We start from the raw sequence: 22,680 nt of genomic DNA, 5'->3' as shown, positions 1-22,680 counted from the left end.
TTGATTTATATGAGATACTTCCAAAATGAGCGTTTTAGGCAAAACCAAAAACATCAAACCAAAGTTGTTCATTTCTACTGTTCAAATATATTTGAACTAAGCTTTTATTTTGTTGCTGTAATTTCATTTAATTTCAGGAAATACGCAATCGCATTTTAGTCAAAAATTTTAACATTATCAATAAATATTTTAACTTGCTGGAAAAATACGTTGAGGTTTTTAAAAAGAATGCTTTTTTATCAAATCAAACATATGAAATATTTACGAAAAAGTTGACTACATTCCATCACACACACACACACACACAACCAATTTGAACTTCTCAAAAATATTTACATTCTTCAAACAATTTTCGAAATCGGTTTTATCATAAATTCTACCTCTTCTGGTTTCTTTCTTCGCAATAAAGACGTTTCTGACTAAAAAATTGGAATGGACCCGATCTTATAGCTTTTGTCAGAATTTTGGTTATTTTGAAGTTATCCTCTTTTTTTTTTCTCCTTCTGTAGATGAGATGTAACAGATTTCAACGTCTTGAATTTGTAAAATCATTTGTCTTTTTATTTACTTTTAAGACTTAAGAATTGACGATTTAATAAAAAAAAAACTCGACAATCTTCAATTTTGCAATTCTTCGTCTGTAGGAAAGATGGTGTTGCGTAATGTCCAAAAATTATATTTATACGAATGTTGACCGTCTTGAATTTGCTTCTGAAGAAAAATGCATTCTTTTACTTTCACGGTAAAGTACTAAAGAAATTTAGCATTTTTAATTATTAAAATTCCCAATTGTTTTTTCCATTTAATTTATGCTTTCCTTCTCGAAAAAGAAAGAATGCCTTATTTTGGTATTAGAAGTTTTGTTGTTAACAGCAAGGCTAAATATAATGTGCTATCAATAGAGTGCCCTAGACAAGTATCTGAATCTGTTTTTTAGCATTATAAGCCTTCAGACTTAATGCTAAGCTACTGGGGAGACTACTTAAGGAGTAAATATTTTATGAAAATTGAGCATTTTAAATAATTTGTTTAATAAACCCCACTTAAGTCATGACTTTTTTCCAAAACCTTGAACATTGATAATTTAGCATTTAATTGAAAGAAAGACAGAATTTCAATTTGGAGTTATTGTTTTTTTAAAACCACCTTGATTTTTGTATATTTTATGCAAGAAATATGCTTTTAATTGTGATTTTTTTGTATGGTACTTACCTAATGCTCTTTTTTGTGTTAAAAATATGCCCTTTCACTCAGATACCTGGTACAGTTTTAAAGGTTTATAAAATTAAAAATATAATTTTAAGATGAGCTAAATTCTAATTATTTCCATGTAACATAAATTTAATTGTTAATTTTCAACATCTTCCCTGCATCTACAGATCTTAAGAATTAAATATACATGAACAAACCTTAATTAGAGCTCAGACTGATTATGCTTTTTGACAATCAGTATTAAACTCTATATATTTATCAGTGAATACAATACAGTTTGTAAGAAATAAATTGTGTGTAAATTTCCATATAATAAAACTGAAATTTTGTCTCTGCTGCAAATCATTAGGATCATTACCTTGAACTGTAGCTTTTAGTTGTTGTATCCATGCATGCGTATCAATGAAAATGCCAAATTAGTAAAATAAGCTTCCAAGCATGAATTTCCAAAATATTTTCTTCCTCAAAGAAAGTATAACCAAAATATATCTGCAAACTTTTTTTTTGGGGGGTAAGCCAATCTTTATTTGCGTTCTTGTTAAAAAAACAAACAAACAACCTTCCATAACTTTTGTTGCACCTTCAAACTGATATTGTCCAATGATTTAAATAACAATATATTGTCATTTTATAAAAGTGTGTTATAGAATCAATTATGCTTTATGGGAATTTTAAGCTCACCATAATATTAACTTTTTGATAAACCAAATTTGTTATAATACAATAACAATAATGTTCACCACAAACTACTCATTAAAGTATTAAAAATTCAAGTTATTCAAAACAATTTACTATAGGTCATTGGTAAGGCTTTCCAGTGAAAAGAAAAAATAAACATTCTTTATGCTATATGGAGTAACACACATGCTGCAGCTAAAAATATCTGTAAATCTGCAAACATGGTATGTGGCCCAGGAGGTGTGCCTCACTTAGTTTTTACTACTGCAGAACCCAAATCTGTTATCAAATTTTGTGTTCCTTGTCTCCACAGAAAGCAGAAGCACCTGAGAACTGTATTCCAACTCAGGTTGTTGGGATTACATTTGACACACTTGCTTAAGAATCATGGGCAAATGTTCTACCAGGGTTTTTTATTTTGAGCACAGATTCTGTTAAAGTAGCTATAATGTGACTGGGAACAATGGGGTGCTTGAACAATACACTAGGATTTATGTGAATCATGTGGGAATGTTTGAACCCCCATAGGTGAATGTATTTTATGCTGGTATCTCAAATGTAATTCCTAATTTGTAAACATTAAGATCTAATTAGCATTATGTTTAACCAAACTGATTAAAATCATGTTTGGTTTCAAAATCATATCTGTACATTCCTTTCAATTAGTGATTGTGAATCAAGAGGTGTGTAAAAATGGCTTTTCAGACCTGTTTTTTTGCCTGATTCAAGTCACTACTCATGTTGATCGTTGTTCAGTATCACAAATCGTTAGGTGGAGTAGATCATTAGCAGCCAAAAATACATTTGAAATAAATTGTACTTGTCAGACTTGGTACTAAATCTTTAAGCCCGACATATCTCTAATCCGAAATTCACAAGATAAAAAAGGTTAACAGCATACAATGAAAAAACTGAGCGCCAGAGCATAACTGAAGGACAGATTTCATGCAAAATGTACAAACCATAACCCTCTGAACGGTCGAATCAGAAATGTATGTGGTACAATGTCAGTGACTTGAAACTAATCTACTGTAATAAAATTATCTGTTGCCTCACATTTTATTCTTAAACAATCCTCTTACACATTCATAATTTATGCATTTTCACACACTAATTTTGTAAATGTTAAGATATATTCATGTTACATGATTAAACATTGTGCACTTCTAGTCTAAACATTTACTTAAGTAATAAACACATGCATTTTGTGCATGCTTTTATGTTGTTTAATAGTATATTTTAAATGAAAGATTGAATTAAAATACATTAACTTTTGCTCATTAGTAATAAAAGACTTTTCTTGGTAAACTACACACTGGTTTGTACAAGAGTACATAACTGTTGTATGCTCCCTCTACTCTTGTATGGCAGAGAATATAATTATTACTGTAAATAATAACCAATCAGTTAAAGTAGCAAATGCAAAGATTTAGTATTTATTAGTTGGTAAAAATAAAGTGTATGGCATAAAAAATGTTTACTCTGTTACAAATAATTAAACAATGCCAGTTTTCCCCTTGGTATGAATTAGTTATACCAAAAACTGTAAAATATATATTGTTATTGTTTTTCAAGACAAAAATATGCAACTTTTTGTCTCGCATATTGTTAAGTAATCTCCTTGTCAAAGATACTTTACTAAATATCTCTGAGCAAAAGATGTTTCAATATTTATTAACTTACTAAGTACACATCTTTCAGAATTTTACACAGGGTCTTGATTCTTTACAGTAGGTGCCTGTGACATGTTGGCAATAAATTTCAATAATAAACAAAAAGTGCACAGTCCACTTGTTATAAAATAATATGTTAAAACAAGTCAAAGATATTTAAAAATGTTCATTTCTCTGTTGGTTCTCACATTTGTGTCCAGAGCATTAAATAATTCTTTTTTTTTTCATCAAAGTTCACAGAGACTGATTATTTTAAAACACAATTTGACAAGACAAATTATTCTTCATGCTCTTATTATGATATAGTCTATGATAATTTAACTGTTCATTACCACAGTTGTATCCAAAGCTTTAAATAAATTATCTTTTTGATCAAAGTCCACACAGGCTGGTTCAATTGCTTTAGAATACAAATGATAAGTTCAATTATTATTATCTACTCTGTTATTAGAATACAATCTGTGATAATTTCACTTTAAGAACTGCCATTATCCATTCTTGAAGGCTAAACTCACGATCACTCAATCTAGATATATCTATGTAACTGAATTTTTTTATGCATATTTAAATCATGACAGAAGTCGAGAATATTCTACTCATACTAGATATTATGATACAATAACACTCAATTAAAACAAGAAAATCACAGAAGGTTCTAATATCATAAGACAAAATAATGTAACAATCACCAATTCATAACCATTGAACTACACAACATATAATCTGTAAACAGTTATGTAAACAAACTTGCAATAAACTGTAGTTTCTAAAAATAACTAAATTTAACACTTGAGCTATATAAATGATCTAAATCATAAATCTCATATTAAACTGAAACTGAAACAGTCCTGTATATCTAAAAAAACTTCGTACAGTCTGTACATCATAAAAGTATCTGATACCTGAAACTACACTAACAAAACACGTAAGTGTATAAAATCGTTTTATATAAGTAGGTTGTATCTAAAATCAGTTTCAAAATCCTAATCAACATATATATGTTATCTTACAATTACATTAAAATACAAGTTAATTCATAACTTAAGCACTTGAACTCATGCAGTGGGACACTTCTTTCATTTGCTCCATTCACGAATTTGATCATTTACAGTCACTTTTCATACTTTTTTATGTAAAGGCTTTATTTATACAGTTGAGTAAGTATAGCACAAATTGGTGCATCCCACCACAAGAGAAAAATTGCACTATTCAATTAAACACATTTTTAAAATTTATTTTCAATCATTCTTCCATGATTTGAACAAAAAACTTCAGAGTTGAAATTAATTCGTAAAAATGTTTTATTTATTGACTTTTAAATATAATCTTTATAAAATCTTACATTTTGATTTTGGGTTGCTTTCACCATGTTCCAAATGAACATATTAGTGTCAATTTTCTGAATTTTTATAACCATAATACAGCATCCATAGCCCACAAAAGAAAAGATGAAATAATTTGAACAAAATAGAGCTAATCATAGTTTATCAACCATGGTTGTCATTCTGCAATTAGTTCCCCATATCTTAGATTTGCAAGGTCATTGACTCAAGATCTAAACAACTTATTCAACTCTTCTTCAGTTTTTTTCAATTTTTGAAGTTATGTTTGTTTGTTTTTTCAATTTTGCATAAAGCTACATGATGGCTACCTGCACTAATAATCCCTAATTTAGTGGTGTAAGGCTAGAGGGAAGGCAGCTAGTCATCACCGCCAATGCTTGGGCTACTCTTTTACCAACAAATTGTGGGATTGACAATAACATTATAATACCCCTACAGCTGAAAGGGCAAGCATATTTGGTGCGATGGGGATTCGAACCCGCAACCCTCGGATTACGTTGAAATTATGAATTAATACAAATATCAAATATAAAAATATTTTATTTTCAAAAGTTTCTCAATTTTCAAAATTATTTCACCTAGTATCATGTTTTTTCCATGCAAGAAAAAAAACAAAAACACATAACAGGTTATAGTTGAATCAATGCACCCAGAAACTGCAAAGTTAAAACACAAACTTAATACTTAAATAACATGACTTAATTCCAAGATTCAAATATTACTGGTTTGAACATACTGCTAGTATGGTAATGAAAAAATATATAATGCTAATGTTTATACAGATTTATTTAACTTTTAAGATGGCTGGTATGGGTATTAACACTTTAATTAAAATAAAGTACAGAACAATGTTTGAATCTTCTTAGGTCATCTTCAGGTTAATCTGGGTTTCTTGTCATCCCAAATCAAGAATTATAGTACATTGAGTATCCTAGTAATACAGCTGAAAGAAAATTTCTTACTTAAGATTGTGATAAGAAGACATATGCATTTTCTACCTTCTAGAGTGATACAGAATTTTCAATTACGTACTTTCTGCAAGGTAATTGCAGTTGGGTGGTCCAGGAAATTATCTTTGCTTTGTCCTAGTTGCTTTATTTCTTTGTTGTCTAGTAGGAGACATCTCATTTATTCACAGGGCTATTTAAGTATTATATGTAGAATAATAGTTGAAAAAATTAGCATTGAAATATCCTTGGTTGGCCAATTATGATTTTTACTGAAAGTGACAGCTGGTCAATATTGTCGGGGAACAGTGGTCACAAGTTAACACTGTCCACTGGATGGGGAAAGCAAGTTTACATTATAGATTTAAGTGTACTTTGTTCAGTTCAACTTGATTTTTATCATTAATTAATTTTGCAGAGATTCATCTTGAGAAGAAGAAAGCTGATGAGCTAGCTATTCACTGATCCAAAAGAGATGACAGTACACGTGTCTACACAGGTATGCATCCTCTTTGTTTTGTTGTATCTAAAGACTGTTTTCACAGTACTTTAATTGTGCGCAATCTTTCAAATTCTTAAGCAACTTAAAATTCAGTCAAGTTAAGAAGTGCAAAACCATCCTTTAATTTTTAATTGAATCTGCTGTTACTGAGGGGTCACATGTCTGATACTTCTTAGGAACTCAGTTTTAGCTGAACAAGCAGAACATTTGTTAATGAGGTAAACATTTATTTTGAAACTGAATGGTTAAGTCAGCATTATGTTAATTATCATTTCACTAACATGCTATCTAAGTAATGAGTTTGAAATAGTCATTCTACAGTGTGGTCTGACAGAATTAAAGTTAAAAAGGTGACTGGGTTATATGGCTTCAACAGTATACAACTTTAAAAGTACTTGGATTTAAAGATTTAAAATTTAAACAAGTTTAAAGGTTCTAAATGATGAGATAAAAGCAAATTCCAAATTTGAACAGGATATTATATATTATTGGAAACCAATACTAGTTATCAGAAGACTTATGTTTGTGTAGGTTGTGTACTTGTAAACAAGAAACACTGCAACATATTGCTATGGATTGTATGTTTGTAAATCATTCATCCAAAGGAAAAATACAATGTCCTTGTGTTCTAGATGCAAGAGGCAAACAGAGCTGGCAAAGTCTGGACTTTGATGACTTTGCTTAATGGAAATTCAATTTCTTTTTGTCACATGAAATCACTACAGCTTTGTGTTTAAGCCTCATTTAATTTTGATTAGAGATAACCAACTTTTTGTAACAAAAGCTCATAAAGTATATTAGATTTACATTAACAGCTGTATTTTACAATATGTAAGAGGTTTACACACAACAAAATACACATTCCTTTAGTCATTCAGTAATTAACCATGTGTTTTTGTTCACCAGGTATCTTTAAATTCCAAGATCTTAAAGACAAGTGAGATATACATATGTAGCTGTCTGAAATGCAGATGTTCTCCAAGATGAGGTAATAATACTTGAGACTTTTCTATAAATTGTACAGAATTTTGTTTTATATAAAATGCATAATGTTTTCAAAAACAAATGTATTCATAGAAAAATGTTCTTAATCTACAAACAATATTTATATTGTTTATATTTATTTTTTCAATATCTTTGCCACTCAGTACATAACATCATAAATCTAATTTTATATACTTTGCTAAATCTTACATGAATATTTTAAGAAGTTTGAAGTGCAAATAGCAAATACATACTATTTGATAAAAATTAAGATATTAAACATTTTATTTTACTAGAACTGGAAGTTTTTAAATTATAAGCACTAGAAAAAAGGAAAAGAATTAAATGAAAAATAAATTGAATCAAAATCCTAACTGAAATGTTGAAAATATTAAGATATTAACAGTACTAAGAAAGAAAGCCAACACACAATGAATGGTAACTAAGGTTTAAGATTTTCATTCAAATAAAACCATGTCTAAAAAAAGCAGTGTTAAGGAAAAAATGAACCTCTGATTAAATATTAGCTTATTAGGAATACTGTGCACATGGAGGATGCATTTCCCTTCTATTGGTGAAGGGCTACAGTCTAATGATGATTAATCATAGGATGGTGCAATCCACACAAGAGTAGAGATGGAAGCTTTATTCAAGATTTGTGGTTTGCACAAAAGCTTTTTTCAGCAATGGTGCAAGGTAATAGCCCTTTTTTGTGCAAAGATGTTAGTAACTGTTTCTGAAACATACTACAAAAAAAGTATTGATTGTATAACAATAGTATATACTTGTTTGCTAGATAAACTTTTACACTGTTTCTATTTAACATGAACTATTTGGAACTGGAAAAAATTGCAACAGTAATAATATCAAAAAACAAAGTATTATATTTTTTGAAGAACTCTTAATTCCTTGAAATGTTTAGACTACAAATTAACAAGATGTATGAACACTATGTAAATAGCACAAAAAATTCACATTATAAGACAGGATATTTTATTTACATTGACAACATTTTCAAAAAACACAAAATACGTTTTTTTGTGCAATCCAAGATGTGTGAATATGTGCATTTTTTCAGTACCTAAAGAACTAGAAAATATCTTCAACAATAATTACAAAATTTCTGATGATATCAAACATATTGCTGAAAAAGTCTAAATAATCACTACCAATTAATATAATGTCATAGTATTCAACAACAAAAAATCTTCAAGCAAATAAAAGTAATTTTACATTTAATGATCAGAAAGAATTCTTTCTTAATTTATTACTTTGATTCATCTTAAGATTTTCACAAACTTTAATAAGAGAGTGAGTGAGGAATTTGATTTTGGTATGAACTTAGGTCTAGAAAACAGAGAGACTGAAAGCTTAGTTTTATGCCTGTGTGTCAAAAGTGAAGTAGGATCTTTGGTGAGAACATTTGTGTGAAAAGAATGAAAAAAATATGAACTAAAATATGATATTTTACTACCTTCAGCTGAGTGGATACTGACATGTGATTCTTGGATGAAAGACCGCACTAGAGGAAGTACCACTTTTCTTGATGCTGCTATATTTCTCTGGTTGAAAGACATCAAGTAAGAAATTCCCAAGTTTAAAGGTTCTAATTCCAGTCCTGGCTCTTGGGCTCCTTTTAATGTGTTCACTAACTAAAAACAACAGTATGTTTCTTTTTGTAAAAATATGTTATCCATTTTATAAAAAAGAGTAAGGCTTACCAATATATCAAAATCATGAACTTTCAATACATTTGTAATTCTTCTTTGTCAAATTTTCATATTAGTCCTAGAAGTTATAATTTTCCTATACTGAAAATGCTTTTATGACAGGTACTTACCTTTCCTCACAAGATTAGCTATTCTCATATAGTTCTTCCTCTATATCCCAACATTTTTCTTTATGCATGCTACAAGCCTTCTGCACTATCCTACTGGAATAAAATTATTCCAATATGTTTCTCATGCAATTCATTGTGCATCACTTTACCACCAACAGAAACATGAAATACTCGCATGATGCAGGTGACTCCCTCTACACATTTCTACTAGACTATCACTTTGAAGTAAGGCAGAAGACATAAGCAGCTTAGAAAAGCAAGAAGGAAGTATGAAAAGAGGTAAGTATTTATCAGAAATACATTTTCGTTAAAGTAATTACAATTTCCAATACAGTACTTACCTCCTCTCACAAGATCACTAAAAACCCACAATGAACAAGAGGTGAGACAAGTGCAAAGGAACAACAGAAGTAACCCCTGAAAGTGTCAAAAGGATATCCCTAGAAATGAGAGAGTTAGATCTGAAAATCTGCTGAGGAAAACTACACTACCTCTGAACCAGGAATACACTTCGACCATCCATGAAATGTGTAAAATGGTGTAAAAAAAGATAGGAGCACATCCAAGTGGTAGAGGGCTGTGGCAGGATAGCAATCCCAACCAAAAAATGGATGTGGAACTGAATCCCACATAGTAGTACAATAGGTAAATTAATGCATGTGCCCCCAGGTGTAAAGTGACTACAGCATGACAGACCACACTCAATAAGTCAACTACATCCAAAGCCCTTGCCAGTTGGAACTGAATTCACATGGGGGTAGGATGAGAATCATACCATCTTCACCTGGAATTCAAGAGACCTGATGGAAACTAGAACCACTGTTATTCCTGAGCATGATACATGATATCTTACATCTATCAATACAGGGATCTGACATCCAGTAGTCAAAGGATATCTGTGTAATAAAAATTAACTCTCCCAATAGTAAAGCTCACCAGAACCACCCAAGAAGCAACAGCATCCTCATCATAAGATACAATGATGGATAGCAAAAAGAACTGAACCAAAACAATTCCCTTTAACTACATAGTGACCCACAACATGGTTTATGATCAAGGGAGAAATACAGACAACCATAAACATGTGTGAAGACTTACTGATTGATTCTACTCTAAATCCAACATTTAACCACAGGGTACCAACATTCACATGGGAGTAAGATGAGGGCTCCTCCAAGTTGAAAAGGGAATTACAATTTGAAGTCTCACTCTTCTGTGATTATAGAATGCATATTTGAAAATATCACATCATCTCCAGCTGCATAACACCAATGCCCTACTATACACTGAATGGTTATAGTTATCTTTGTGTGGAACCCTTTTCAGATGGGTGCCTCCACAGTCAACCACCTCAGCAGCTTGAAGCTAGAAAGTGATAAGGACTCTTGTACTCCACTTGAAGAAAGGGGAGACAAGAACATGTTGCAGAGTTCAGAGGAACATCATCACCTGGAACAGTGCAATCAGTGACAACAAAACTATTTTGAAAAGCAGACCATACTGATTTATTCAATACAAGGCATGATAAGGATGGGCAGTTATTCCCTTCTTTACCCATGCAGTACATGGGTGGTACACAGTACAGAATAGGTAAGTTTATGAAGCAAGTACATCATGAAGTTATTCACCCACTAGCAATCTTGTGGAACACCTCATTAAAAAAAATAAGCATTGTGAAGCCATGGAATTTAAAGCATGAGTCAACATGGCTATATAGTACAGATTTCTGTACTATCAGGTGATCAGGTACTGCTTGCCACAAAGGAAGATTCATATAAGTAATAAATGAAGCAGGTGCCCCTGAAAGGAAAAGGAAGTATGAATACAAACATACCCAGTCAGCACTGCAATGAAGCTTCAACAACAGATACAGGTGGAACAAAAAACCTGAAAATGAAGAAACTGTGAAATGGTGTAAATAATGGGAGATAAAAAAATTAAGCATAGTCCCTGTGTAGATATGTAGGCTTTCCTCCACTGACCAAAGAAAACAATAATCAATGGAAAAGATGGTGTCATATTTGATGAAAGATGCACTGAACAAATTCTGGTGGGAAGAAGACAAAGAAGAATAGCCCAATGGAATTAAATGCTAAACTCAGTTGGTGAGGGTAGAAGAGGAATGATCATGAACTGAAGAAAACTGCTGAGGGATAAAGAGTTGGAAACAGGTACCACAGAAGGAAGCTGTGTAGACAATACAGTATCAAAGGGTATGGACCAGACATAGAAGTCTATACAGAATGTGACAAGGGTAGAGATGAGAAATAGAAGGAAGAGAAATAGGTGAAATAGAGTAATTACCCTCCCTCACTACTGAGGTGTTTCAGAGCAAAGAATGATCTGGATAAAGGACAAGATAGGTAGGGTAGTGTAGTTTATGTGAAACATCAATGGCAAATAAATTAGACCCTCAACATCAATAGGAAAGAAATATGTTTTAAGAGAAAGGTTAAACATGGAGCACAAAGAAATAGGTTCTAACAGAGGTAAAGTGAGGGAAAAGAGGACCACATTAAGATCCAAGTCCACAAGACTAGGCCATATGGGAAGATGATGAATCCATAAGGAAAGCATTAACATTGTAAGGATAGAGGAATCAAAAATTTGATAGTATCAAGAACTCAAAAGGTATGGAATAATGCAGCCCAATAACCCAATACTGAGGTGACCACAAATTCCTGGTGTGGAAAAGATGTGTGAAAAACATCAGCCACAGTAGGTCTATCAAATTACAGACCAAATGTGGAACACAGTTCATTGGTGCTTATACACCTCCATTGACTGAAGAAGGATGTATGGAATGAGCCAAAAGGAAAGCTACACTATGGAAGAAACCTGGTCTATTAATCAAGAACCAGAAAAAACCAAGCATGAAGAAAAGGACATGAATGGCTAGGTGTAGAACTAGTGACTGAGGTTGATGAAAGAGAAACGGGGGACAAAGGTATGGGAATTGGAAGGAAAAGTTGAAGTTGTTGTAAACTTGGAAACCATGATTGAGCTGACCTGTAAGGAGTGATCAGAATGACTCGACATGGAGTGGGATAGATGAGAGAATTCACCTAATGAAGTGAACAGAAAGTAATTTGTGGGACAAATCCTAGTTAAGATAAATAACTTCAAACTTTATAATTAAAAATGTAGTCAATGCAGAGAAAAAATGGTATCATTCATTTTATATTTTTAAACTTTTCATTTCACTGTATTGAAATTTTTCTAAAATTAGTATCACAGCAAAGAATATCAAATACAAAAATCTATCAACAAGTTTCTGATATCCAGCTAGGAGGTTATGTAAATGAAATATTAGAGCTGTAAGACGAAAAGAAGTATTTTTATTCTAAAAGTGAAATTCACAGATAAACCTTTAGTAGAAATACTTTGTTAAAATAATCTGTTTTTGTACAACACTTTTCATGTTTACTAAAAATTATGCCCCATTTTGTAAAGATACGTACAGTAAATTGTGTTATAGCATATTTGGTTTCACAATTCAATAATTAATCATATCAATCAATTAGATTCTTATAGGATTTATAATCATAGAAAGTGTTAATACCCTTTAGCTCTAGAACTTGTCCCAACACAACTCATCATAGTAATTGTAGAGTATGCTTTTCTGACTGTAAAGGACATCCAGGCATCAGGTCTTGAGGGTGAAATTGTAATCGACTAATTAAAATTATGAGTTGATTTCTTACCATTCCTCTGGTAACAGAATGTGTCCAGACAAGTCACTCAGTCAAACATATAAAGATATCAAATATTTCGTTTAATTTAGATAACTTTTCATGGTTCATCTTTAATGTTCATTTTAGAGCTTGTTATCAAAAAATGTATCAATAAACATGTAAATATTTACATCTTCATGGTGGTTTGAGGTTAGAAATTGCCATTATTATTCAAAATCAAAACTTTAAACATCTACTGAACTATGGTTTTTTCCCTGTCAAATTGCCAAGAACCTGATGATAGCATTTAGAATAAAGCCTTTAGCAGTACTCGATAATTTTAAACTGTTGACACCATCCATATATTACTGGTTTGTTATGAACAAAAAATAGACAATGAGGAAGCAGAGTTTTCTCCATTATCTTCTTAAAGTATTCGATAAATGATGTTTTTGAAATACTTCAGGTGCCAATTACTATATATGTACATCTCCTGCAAAGTTTTCTTCTCATTTCATTTGGTCCAAAGCTTTAATAAGAGCTATCTCATGAATGAAATTGTTAAGGTATTATAGGCTAAAGAATACTTTTTACTTTTAAGAGGTTTAGAATTTAATATCATGCATATTATGTTCCTATAAACAGTGGTTGCTCTAGCATTAGACATTTAAACCTGGAAGTCATCTTGAAAAAGGAACAACATGTTATCTCTATTAACAATAATAAACTCTATATGGTTCCCACTATTATGGTAGTCTTTAGTAAACTTAATCATAAAATGGATGGCAACATGTAGCAACAAATATACAAAGATAAATGTGAGGAGCAAACATATCTGACAAAACAACTACTCAAACAAGCTAGCATTTATTCTGGGCTCTGTGGCCTAACTGAGAACCCAAAATTTAAAATGGTACCTTAACCAAACTTGTCCTTTATAATTTTGCCTAAAGAGCTCTTTATTATATTATTTTCTGTGGTCTTTCTCAAGACCAACAACTCCATTACAGACTTCATGACTTCCAATATGTCATTACTTCCATGCCTATTTTTCTTGACTGTATATATTATTTTCACTTTTATCATGTAAGATGTGGTTATACACAAAAAATAACAGACCTTTTACCTGAACCCAATGTTACACTTACAGACTGTTACTCCTTCTTTTACAGTATATCAGTTACTACTAACATCTGAAAGGAAATGCAAGTCAATACAAATGTGATTTGATTACATACTTTATATGATACGAAAATCTATAAAGTATTACCCCCTACACATACACACAGTTTATTGTACTTGTGTATCTCACCAACATTAAAAATAGGCCGTTAGAGAAAAATGTTGAAACACCACTGAAAAATTCAATATAAATGCCAGGAATTTGTTCTGGGCCATTTAAGTATGGGAAATTGTATCTAAGTGCAGTGGCAACACCTTTTGTATTTCAATTGGCAACAGCAATTTCTATTCAATAACAACTAGGAAAATCAAATTATTTACTAGCTTCATTAATAAACTTATTCAGTCAATGATGCCACAGTCTAATATATATGTAAAAACAGCTGGTATGGGTTTATTGATTGATTGATTTAGTGTTTTATGGCACAAAGCAGCGAGGCTATCTGCACCAAACATCCAGTAAAAAAGTAAAAATAAATTAAATGTAGTAAAATACATAAAAGGAAATGAAGGTAAAACAAAACATCATTGAAAAACAGAAAAAGCATAAAACCAATGTTGACACCTATCTACAATGTTAAGAGAGAAAGCAGAGTAAGAGAAGTTGTAAAGGACTTTCTCTAGCAAAATGGTAATGATCATAACCCGCCAGGAAGACTAACAGTCACCTGAAGTTGGCCTTTCCAGTCCTGATACAGGTTTATGTTGTCATAACAGTCATTATCAAAAGGTAAAATAAGAAAAGTGTTAAAAGACATATAGCAAAATCGTAATAAAAAATTAGCCAAATGCCCTGTAAGAAGGTAAAGTAAATGTAGTAAAATTCATAAAAGGAAACAAAGGTATAAACAAAACAGCAATTAAAACAGAAAATGGTGTAAAACCAATGTTGACATCCAGTCTACAAAGTTGTAAAGGACTTCCTGTAGCAGAATGGTAATGATCATAACCCGCCAGAAAGACTAACAGGTAAGTACAAGAACCACCATCAGTCACCTGAAGTTGGTCTTTTCAGTCCTGGTTCCGGGTTATGTGTCATTATGGCCAGTACCAAAAGGTAAAGTAACAAAAGTGTTAAAAGACAAGCAGAAAAATTATAATAACAACTCGCCAGGATGACTAACAGGTAGTTCAAACAGATAGTTCAAACAGCAGCGTAAGTCACCTGAAGTTGGTCTTTCCAGTCCTGGTGTTGAGTTATTTAATGTTCTGGCCATTTTCCAATGTTAAATTGAACTAAAGAGATTGAGATTCTGAAAAGGGAACCACAATTAAAAAGGTGTAATGAATAAATATCAAACACGTAAATGAGGTTAAAACCATTAATAGCCATTAAAAAACTAAAAACTTTATCAAGGTGGACAATGTCACCATCACCAATAACACTGTACAATGTTACAGACAAACCCTGGGACAGAACATGTTTAAAATAGTGCCGTTGTTGAGAGTTGTAACGATGGCAAGAAAGTAAAATGTGGCTTACAATAAATTGAGTGTTACACAAACTATACACTGGTGCATCAGTTCCAGATAAAAGAAAGCAATGAGTTAAAAAAACTGTGACCAATGCGTAGTCTAGTTAGAATAACTTCCTCCTTCCGAACCTTACAGAAGCTAGACAGCCAAAGCCCAATATAGGGTTTTATTTGAAAAAGCTTGTTGTCACGTTGCTCACTCCAAGTGGACTGCCAGCTGGCACGGAGCCGAGCCTTGAATACAGGACCACAGTCCATGTACGGAATAGGCACAGTGATGATAGTGCCAGAGAAGATGGATTTAGCTGCCGTGTCAGGAAGCACACTCCTGCTAATACCAACGTGGCCTGGTATCCAGAAAAACTGGATAGAAGAAGATGTTAATGAGAAATGGGCCAGTCGGTTTTGAATATCAGCGAGAACAGAGCGTGAGCCAACGTGAAGTGATTCCAAGGCCAGCAGAGAACTATGGGAGTCAGTATAAATAGTGCAGTTGGAGTACTGCTCAGCTTCATTATGATCCAGGGCAAGAGATATGGCGTACAGTTCAGCAGTGAACAGAGAAGCTGTAGAGGGGATTCTGAGCACAACCACCAAACTGCAACAAACCATGGCAGAGCCCACAGAATTACCTGATTTGGAACCATCCTGATAAATTGAAATGGAATGATTGTTCAAAAGATGTTTAGTAAATAAAAGATGGTACTTCCAATCGGAAGTATCTGCCTTTTTCAGATGACTTAAAGAAAGGTCACATTTCGAAGCTGTAATAAGCCACGGGGGGGATGGGCTGAGCAGTGGATTCTGCAATGTTATCCAAGGACAGACCCAATTCATCCAATTGCACCTGGATGCAAAGGCAGCAATGGCAGATCATCTGTTTGAAAAAGTGAGGCCCACTGAGGAAGGAAAACACATCCCCAAGTGGGATGCTTTGGTAAGAAATAAAGTTTCGAAGAATACAGTAAAGACAGTTGCAAACGGCAAAGGTGCAGAGAAGGTTCACGAGATTCCACATATAAGCTCTGAACTGGGGAGGTGCGGAAAGCCCCAGTGCAGAGTGGAAGTCCATGATGATAATTGGGGTCCAGCATCTTTGAGGCCGAGGGTCTGGCAGAGCCATAGACCATTGATCCCTAGTCAAGTTTTGAACGAATGAGAGCACGATACATTTTTAACATAGAATATCGATCCGCTCCCCAACTGGTGGTAGAGAGGATACGGAGGATGTTCAGTGCTCTTGTGCATTTGACCCGTAGCTGCTTTAAGTGTGGTATAAAGGTCAGCTTATGGTCAAAGATAAGCCCCAAGAACTTGGTCTCAGGGACCACTGGCAGCAAAACTTCACTGATACAGAGTTCAGGATCAGGGTGAATACCCCGTTGGCAGCAAAAGTGCATGCAAGCGGTTTTAAAGAGAGAAAATTTAAAGCTTGCAGTAGTCCAGTACATGATTGAGGGCAGTTTGTAGTTGCTGCTCAATATATGTCATGTTCGACGACTGACACGAGATGTGAAAGTCGTCCACATAGAGCCCGTTTGCAACAGTGAGAGGGTCACTTGTTCAGTGATGGCATTTATCTTTATACTGAAAAGTGTGACACTCAAAACACAGCCCTGAGGACCCCAAGTTCCTGTACAAAAGAACGGAAAAGTGTCGAACCCACACATACTTGGAATCTCCTGTCCATTAAAAAATTTTTAATAAACATGGGTAAATGGCCAAGTAACCCATACATATGGAGGTCTCGTAAAATGCCATGCCTCCATGTTGTGTCATAAGCCTTCTCAATGTCAAAAAATATTGAAACAAGATGTTGGCATTTGAGAAAGGCTTCTCTGATTGATGTTTCAAGTCGAATTAGGTGGTCCGTGGTGGAATGCTGTCGTCGGAACCCACACTGGGTGGGCAAGAGAATGTTGTTTGATTCAAGGAACCAAACAAGACGAGCATTAACCAGAGACAACTCGTCAAGGCAATTGGACGGTAGTTTGAAGGAATGTTGGGATCTTTCCTTGGTTTAGAGAAAGGTAAGATAGTAGCCTGGCACCAGGCATTAGGAAAAACATTCTCCTGCCAGATCCAGTTAAAAACAATTAGAAGAATATCAAGAGAAGCAGGAGATAGATAGTGCAGCATGTCATAATGTACATCATCAGGTCCAACAGATGTACTGCCAGACCGATGAAGGGCCATTTTCAGTTCCACCATTGTAAAGAGACAATTACAGTTAAAGAAACAGTCAGTTCAAAAGGAAAGAGGTGAATGCTCTGCCTGAGTCCAAGAAGGTGGAGGAACAAGTAGAAGTGCTAGAAACCCGGCAAAAGCTTTCACCAAGAGTATCAACGATGCTCCGGACATCAGCTACCTCTTGGCCAGAGAGTAAGATCGAGAGGGGGACAGAATTGTAGTGCCCACTGACCTTTCAAACCCTGTCCCATATGACCTTGGAACTGGTGGAAGAAGATATGCCAGTTGTGAACTTAATCCAAGATTCCTTCTGGCTTTGACGTCTTACCCACCAAGCATGTGCATGGGCCCGTTGGAAAGTGATGTGATTCGAAAGTGTGGGATATCTACGGAAAGTATCCCAGGCCCATTTTTGAGCCTTCCTTGCCAAGTGGCAAGCAGGATTCCACCACGGACGAGGATATCGTGGAAAATGTGTCAAGGTTTTAGGAATACACTGAGCAGCTGCTTGTATAATACAGTCAGTTACCGCTGCCACGCAGTTGTCAATTGATGGCTGATTCACGATGGCAGGATCAAGTTCTGCGAGAGCAGTGAAAGTGGACCAGTCTGCCTGATCCAGCTTCCACCGGGGCACGCAGGTAGGGTGGCATTGACCACGGCCAGTCTCTCTCAAAAGTGTAGGAAAATGATCACTTCCTAGTGGATTATTGTCAACCCTCCATGAAAAATGGGAAAATAATGAAGGGGAGCAAACTGAGAGATCAATAGCGGTAAAGGACTGACTAGGTGCATGAAAATAAGTGGAAGAACCAGTATTGAAAAGAGAAAGATTGTGATCAGAGAACATATGCTCTACAGAGTGACCCCTCCTATCCTATAACAGCACTTCCCCAGAGGGGATGATGTCCATTAAAGTCCCCCAGGATTAGAAAGGGAGAAGGCAACTGTTCAACGAGAGCATCAAGGTCCAATTGATCATATGTCTCTCCAGGGGACAGGTAGAGAGAACAAACAGTGATGGTATGACCCAAGGAAACACAGATGGCTACGGCCTCCAAGGGTGTGTTGAGTGACAAAGACAGGGTGGGCACATGCTGATCGACCAATAGTGCCACTCCTCCATGTACTCGTCCACCACACAGCCTGTCATTTCTGTACAGAGAAAACTGCCGAATGGTGACTGTATCAGCAGGTTTTAGAAATGTTTCTTGTAAGGAAAGACATACAGGATGGTAGGAAGCAATCAGTGTTTTGATATCATCCAGATTAGAACGTAAACCTCGACAGTTCCATTGTATCAAGGTGGCTATTTTTAATCACGGGTAGGCAAATTGGCTGGAGAACCCTTCTGTTTACGACCACATCTTTTATCCGCACTGTCCTTATTCGGAGGAGGTCTATCGACCTCCATGGATCCTGCCCTGGGTTGATTAGGCAGGTCTTTGTTGTTGGAAGGGGATTCCAGTGACTGAGGACGTGAACAAATTATCGTTTTGCATCGTGGGGTGGGAGAAAAAGATGTATCAGAAGAAATGCCTGTATTTGAAACCGAAGGATGTGGATCTTGAGATTTGTTGGAATGTATGGGAGGAACAAAGATGGGTGTAGAAGTCGATTCATCAACCTTTTTAACGATGGAGGTCAAAAGGCTTTTCATTTGTTTTGAAAATGAATCTCTTGAAGGCACAGAGAGATCTGTCTGCACTCCCACTGCAGTTGTGGAATGAAGTGCAGCAGCATATGTCTGAGATGGAGTGGCGGACAGCAACTTCCGAGCCTCAGGATAACTAATGTTATGAGTCGTTTTCAAACACTGCACCTCTTTTTCTTCCAACCATTTTGGGCAAGAACGAAAGTAGGAAGGGTGGGAACCATTGCAGTTGACACAATGTGGGTCCGTGTGACACTCATAGGCATCGTGGTCCTTGCCACCTCAACGAGCACATGTCAGGGAACCACAACAGGACGTCTTTGAGTGGCTGAACCTCTGACATTGGAAACATCAAGAGGGTTTGGAATGTACAGCCGTACCCAGGAAATTAGATAACCTGCCTCGATGGTGGCAGGTGCACGTGGTGATGTAAATGTCAATACAAGGATATTTGTCGGCAGCGTAACTCCGACTTTGTGAGTGGAGATGTGCCTTACTGCAGAAACTTCTTGAGTGGAGAGACCAGCGAGAATCTCTGACTCGGTGACATTCTTCAAATCCCTCTCAACAATAACTCCTCGTCATGAATTCAAGGTAGCATGAGGGGTAACCTCAATAGGTACATCCCCAATTGCCTTTGAATTCAAGCGGAGTTCACTGTGTTGGGATGGGGATGTTTCAACCAATATGTCTCCAGATCAAAGCTTCTTTATTGACTTTGGAGAGCCAGCAAGTCCCTCTAGTCCCTTCTGAATAAAAAAGGGGGACCTTTGCCCTAAAGGTTTTTCTAAAAGAGAATGTAATATAAGAAAATGAGGTACAGGTATTACAGATGTTGAAGATTGCTGCTCAGAGTCTTCAAGACGTGGTCGTTTACCTATTGACTGTTTTTACACTATTTTATTTAAATTTTTTGTTGGAGGATCCATAGGAAAAAAGGAAAATTTCGGTACCCACTGACCCCACCCACCATGGAGCCCTACAAGGGGACGCACTACAATGTAATGCAAGGACATTGCAGCAACGCCAGGGTTTCATGAGCACTATACCCAAACAACAGCATCAGACACAATGTCCACAACACCCGTTGAAAACTTCCAACAGTGGTACTTGGTTGACTCTAGCCCAAGGGGGGCCACCCAAAGGCTGCCCTTCTACAGGAATTCAAGGCCAAAGTGGTGTGTTAGGGTTGGACCCCTCAACCACCATGATCCTCTCCTCTCCTTCACGGGTCACCACGCACAGCAAACAAGTGGGTGGATGTTTCGATCCCAGAGGAGGTAAACTGAAAGAGCAGAACCTTCCCTGGGAGGTCCCCTCACCACGTACAAGAATCCACACTGAGGGGAGTATGGGTTGAGTTGTTGTTTTTTTCAGGAGCAAACAACGTTTTGACCTTCTTCGGTCATCGTGGATTCTACAAGTGGGTTTTCTCATCATCACGGATTCCACAGTCTGTCATCTCTCTTAATATGATGTGTCCAGACATGATATAGTTGTAATAATAAGGTCATTGAACCTGTCTCCAGTTGTTCTATTTCCAGAGAAATATGTGATTCTAATTAATCAATTAAGACTATGCACTTAAAAGCTAGTGTATGTGTGTTCCACTGTCCAATATAGCATTATAGCAGTATACAACTACCAATGGTGAGTTGAATCAGGTCATGCTCCAGAACCAGAGAATAGTCAGTAATCTAAATGATTATTGATGTGAAAGAAATAATCTAGCATGAGGGTAATTCATAATTTAAATAATTTTTGATGATAGTAATTCAAATGTTGCCTAGGGGGTAATAAATCAATAATTATTAATAAATTATATGTAAGACATGATCCAATATGGCCGCACCAGTAGAAATCAACTGAATGTGGCATAACAGGTCAAGCAGATTTAATCTAGCAGGTATATTGCTTACTAGTTGTCTCACAGAAGTAACATTACACATTTAAGTGATTTTTTAATATAACAAATTGGAAATAAAAGGATTGAACACCTAAAACTTTATACCCATATACTACACATACACAGGACAAACCTACCTGCCATATCTTTATAGTTTTATGTCAACTGAAAGTTTAATGAGCTCATGAAGTCAAAATTAAAGTCAGCCTTCACATTGTTGACAACTTATAATACTTTTACCAAATTATGTTTCCAATATCAAAAAAGTAAACATAACTAAATACATTTTATTCTGCCCAAAACTGAACCTTTGTTTACAAGTATTTAAATATAACAACTGTAGTCAGCATCTACACCATAAAACAAGTGAAACATACTGTGCTGAATTACATTGTTTTTTTACCTGTTCTTTAATTACAGGGTTTGGTGAATACACAGCAATTTGTCTTTGAACTTTTTGTGTTTCAGTGTTATGATGAATGGTCATAATCACCAAGCCATGGTAGTTATTTTTTGTGATATATTCCTCCAGAGCAATGCTTAGTTTTGGTTTTGCTTTTAGATCCTGAAAAAAACGAAATCAAGAAATGATAAGCAGTCCTGTTCTAATATAAATTTGCACTGAAAAATAAAAATTTGTAAAGTTATAATGGTATTATTAAAAAAACAAATATCAATTATTATTTTATACAATAAGGAATTAAGAAAAAACACCCTATTGTTTTAAAGGACGTTTTAAAATGTGATATCTTTTAACCAATTTTAATGATATTTTTGTGTTGAGCATCTGTTTATGAAATGTGTTACATATAGCAAATTTTAAATCTGTATATTTTAAAAACAAACAGAAATGTTAATCAGACAAATCTCACAAATTCACATCAACCTTCAATGCAAACTGAAAAATTTAGACTCAAAATTACAAGAAAAAACTAGCACAAGTAATTGTCATAAAAGTTAAAATGGTGCCATCATTTCCTGTCTTAAGAGGAAATATTTCTCTACATGTTAAAAATGTAATTGTTTTTCTAATTTAATGTCTGGTAAAATGATTATATAAAAAAACTTGAGAGAAGTTAAAGCTTAAGAAGTTTTAACCTGTAATGTTGCATCATTAGGTTGTTCTGTTTTAGCACAAAGCTACACAATTGGTCATGTGTGTTCGGATCAGCTTAAGGAATCAAAGTTCAGATTTTAGCAATGTAAGTTACTGCTGACCCACCATGAGATACTTTATTAGAAGTTGCTGAAACCTAAATTTCTTTTATTCAATACACATTAATATTTTTCTAAACTGAAAAGGTATTTCCAATAATACTTACCTCCATGACAATGTAGCTGTTCTTCAGCATCGCTTTGCCTATCTAAGTGTTGGTCTTCCATGCTCCAGTCTTAAATGCCCTTAGCAATATCTAATTTA

The 22,680-nt window shown here is 34.6% G+C and overlaps 1 protein-coding gene and 1 long non-coding RNA gene across 8 annotated transcripts in view; one reads left to right on the top strand and one right to left on the bottom strand.

Moving 5' to 3' along the window:
- The first annotated feature begins 511 nt into the window (after positions 1 to 511).
- Positions 512 to 7,364, top strand: LOC143239888 (uncharacterized). Its single transcript, XR_013021426.1, has 3 exons — positions 512 to 742; positions 6,272 to 6,352; positions 7,262 to 7,364. It is a non-coding gene; the product is annotated as an uncharacterized LOC143239888 (long non-coding RNA).
- A 95-nt stretch (positions 7,365 to 7,459) lies between these two features.
- Positions 7,460 to 22,680, bottom strand: part of LOC143239887 (exopolyphosphatase PRUNE1-like) — a 35,799-nt gene continuing 20,578 nt past the window's right edge. For 4 of the 7 annotated variants that reach the window (XM_076481504.1, XM_076481506.1, XM_076481500.1 and 1 more), the window contains 3 exons: positions 21,664 to 21,825; positions 8,836 to 8,991; positions 7,460 to 8,085 (listed from right to left, as the gene is read on the bottom strand). In XM_076481504.1, coding sequence (XP_076337619.1) covers positions 8,020 to 8,085; positions 8,836 to 8,991; positions 21,664 to 21,825 — 384 coding nt within the window. In that variant the 3' untranslated portion in view covers positions 7,460 to 8,019. Of the gene's footprint in view, positions 8,086 to 8,813; positions 8,992 to 21,663; positions 21,826 to 22,680 lie in introns of all 7 variants that reach the window. The other 3 variants (XM_076481505.1, XM_076481507.1, XM_076481501.1) reach the window with 1 other exon arrangement.

Source organism: Tachypleus tridentatus, chromosome 13 (genome assembly GCF_004210375.1).
Source record: "Tachypleus tridentatus isolate NWPU-2018 chromosome 13, ASM421037v1, whole genome shotgun sequence".
NCBI lineage: Eukaryota > Metazoa > Arthropoda > Merostomata > Xiphosura > Limulidae > Tachypleus > Tachypleus tridentatus.
This window is presented reverse-complemented; position numbering and strand designations above follow the sequence as displayed.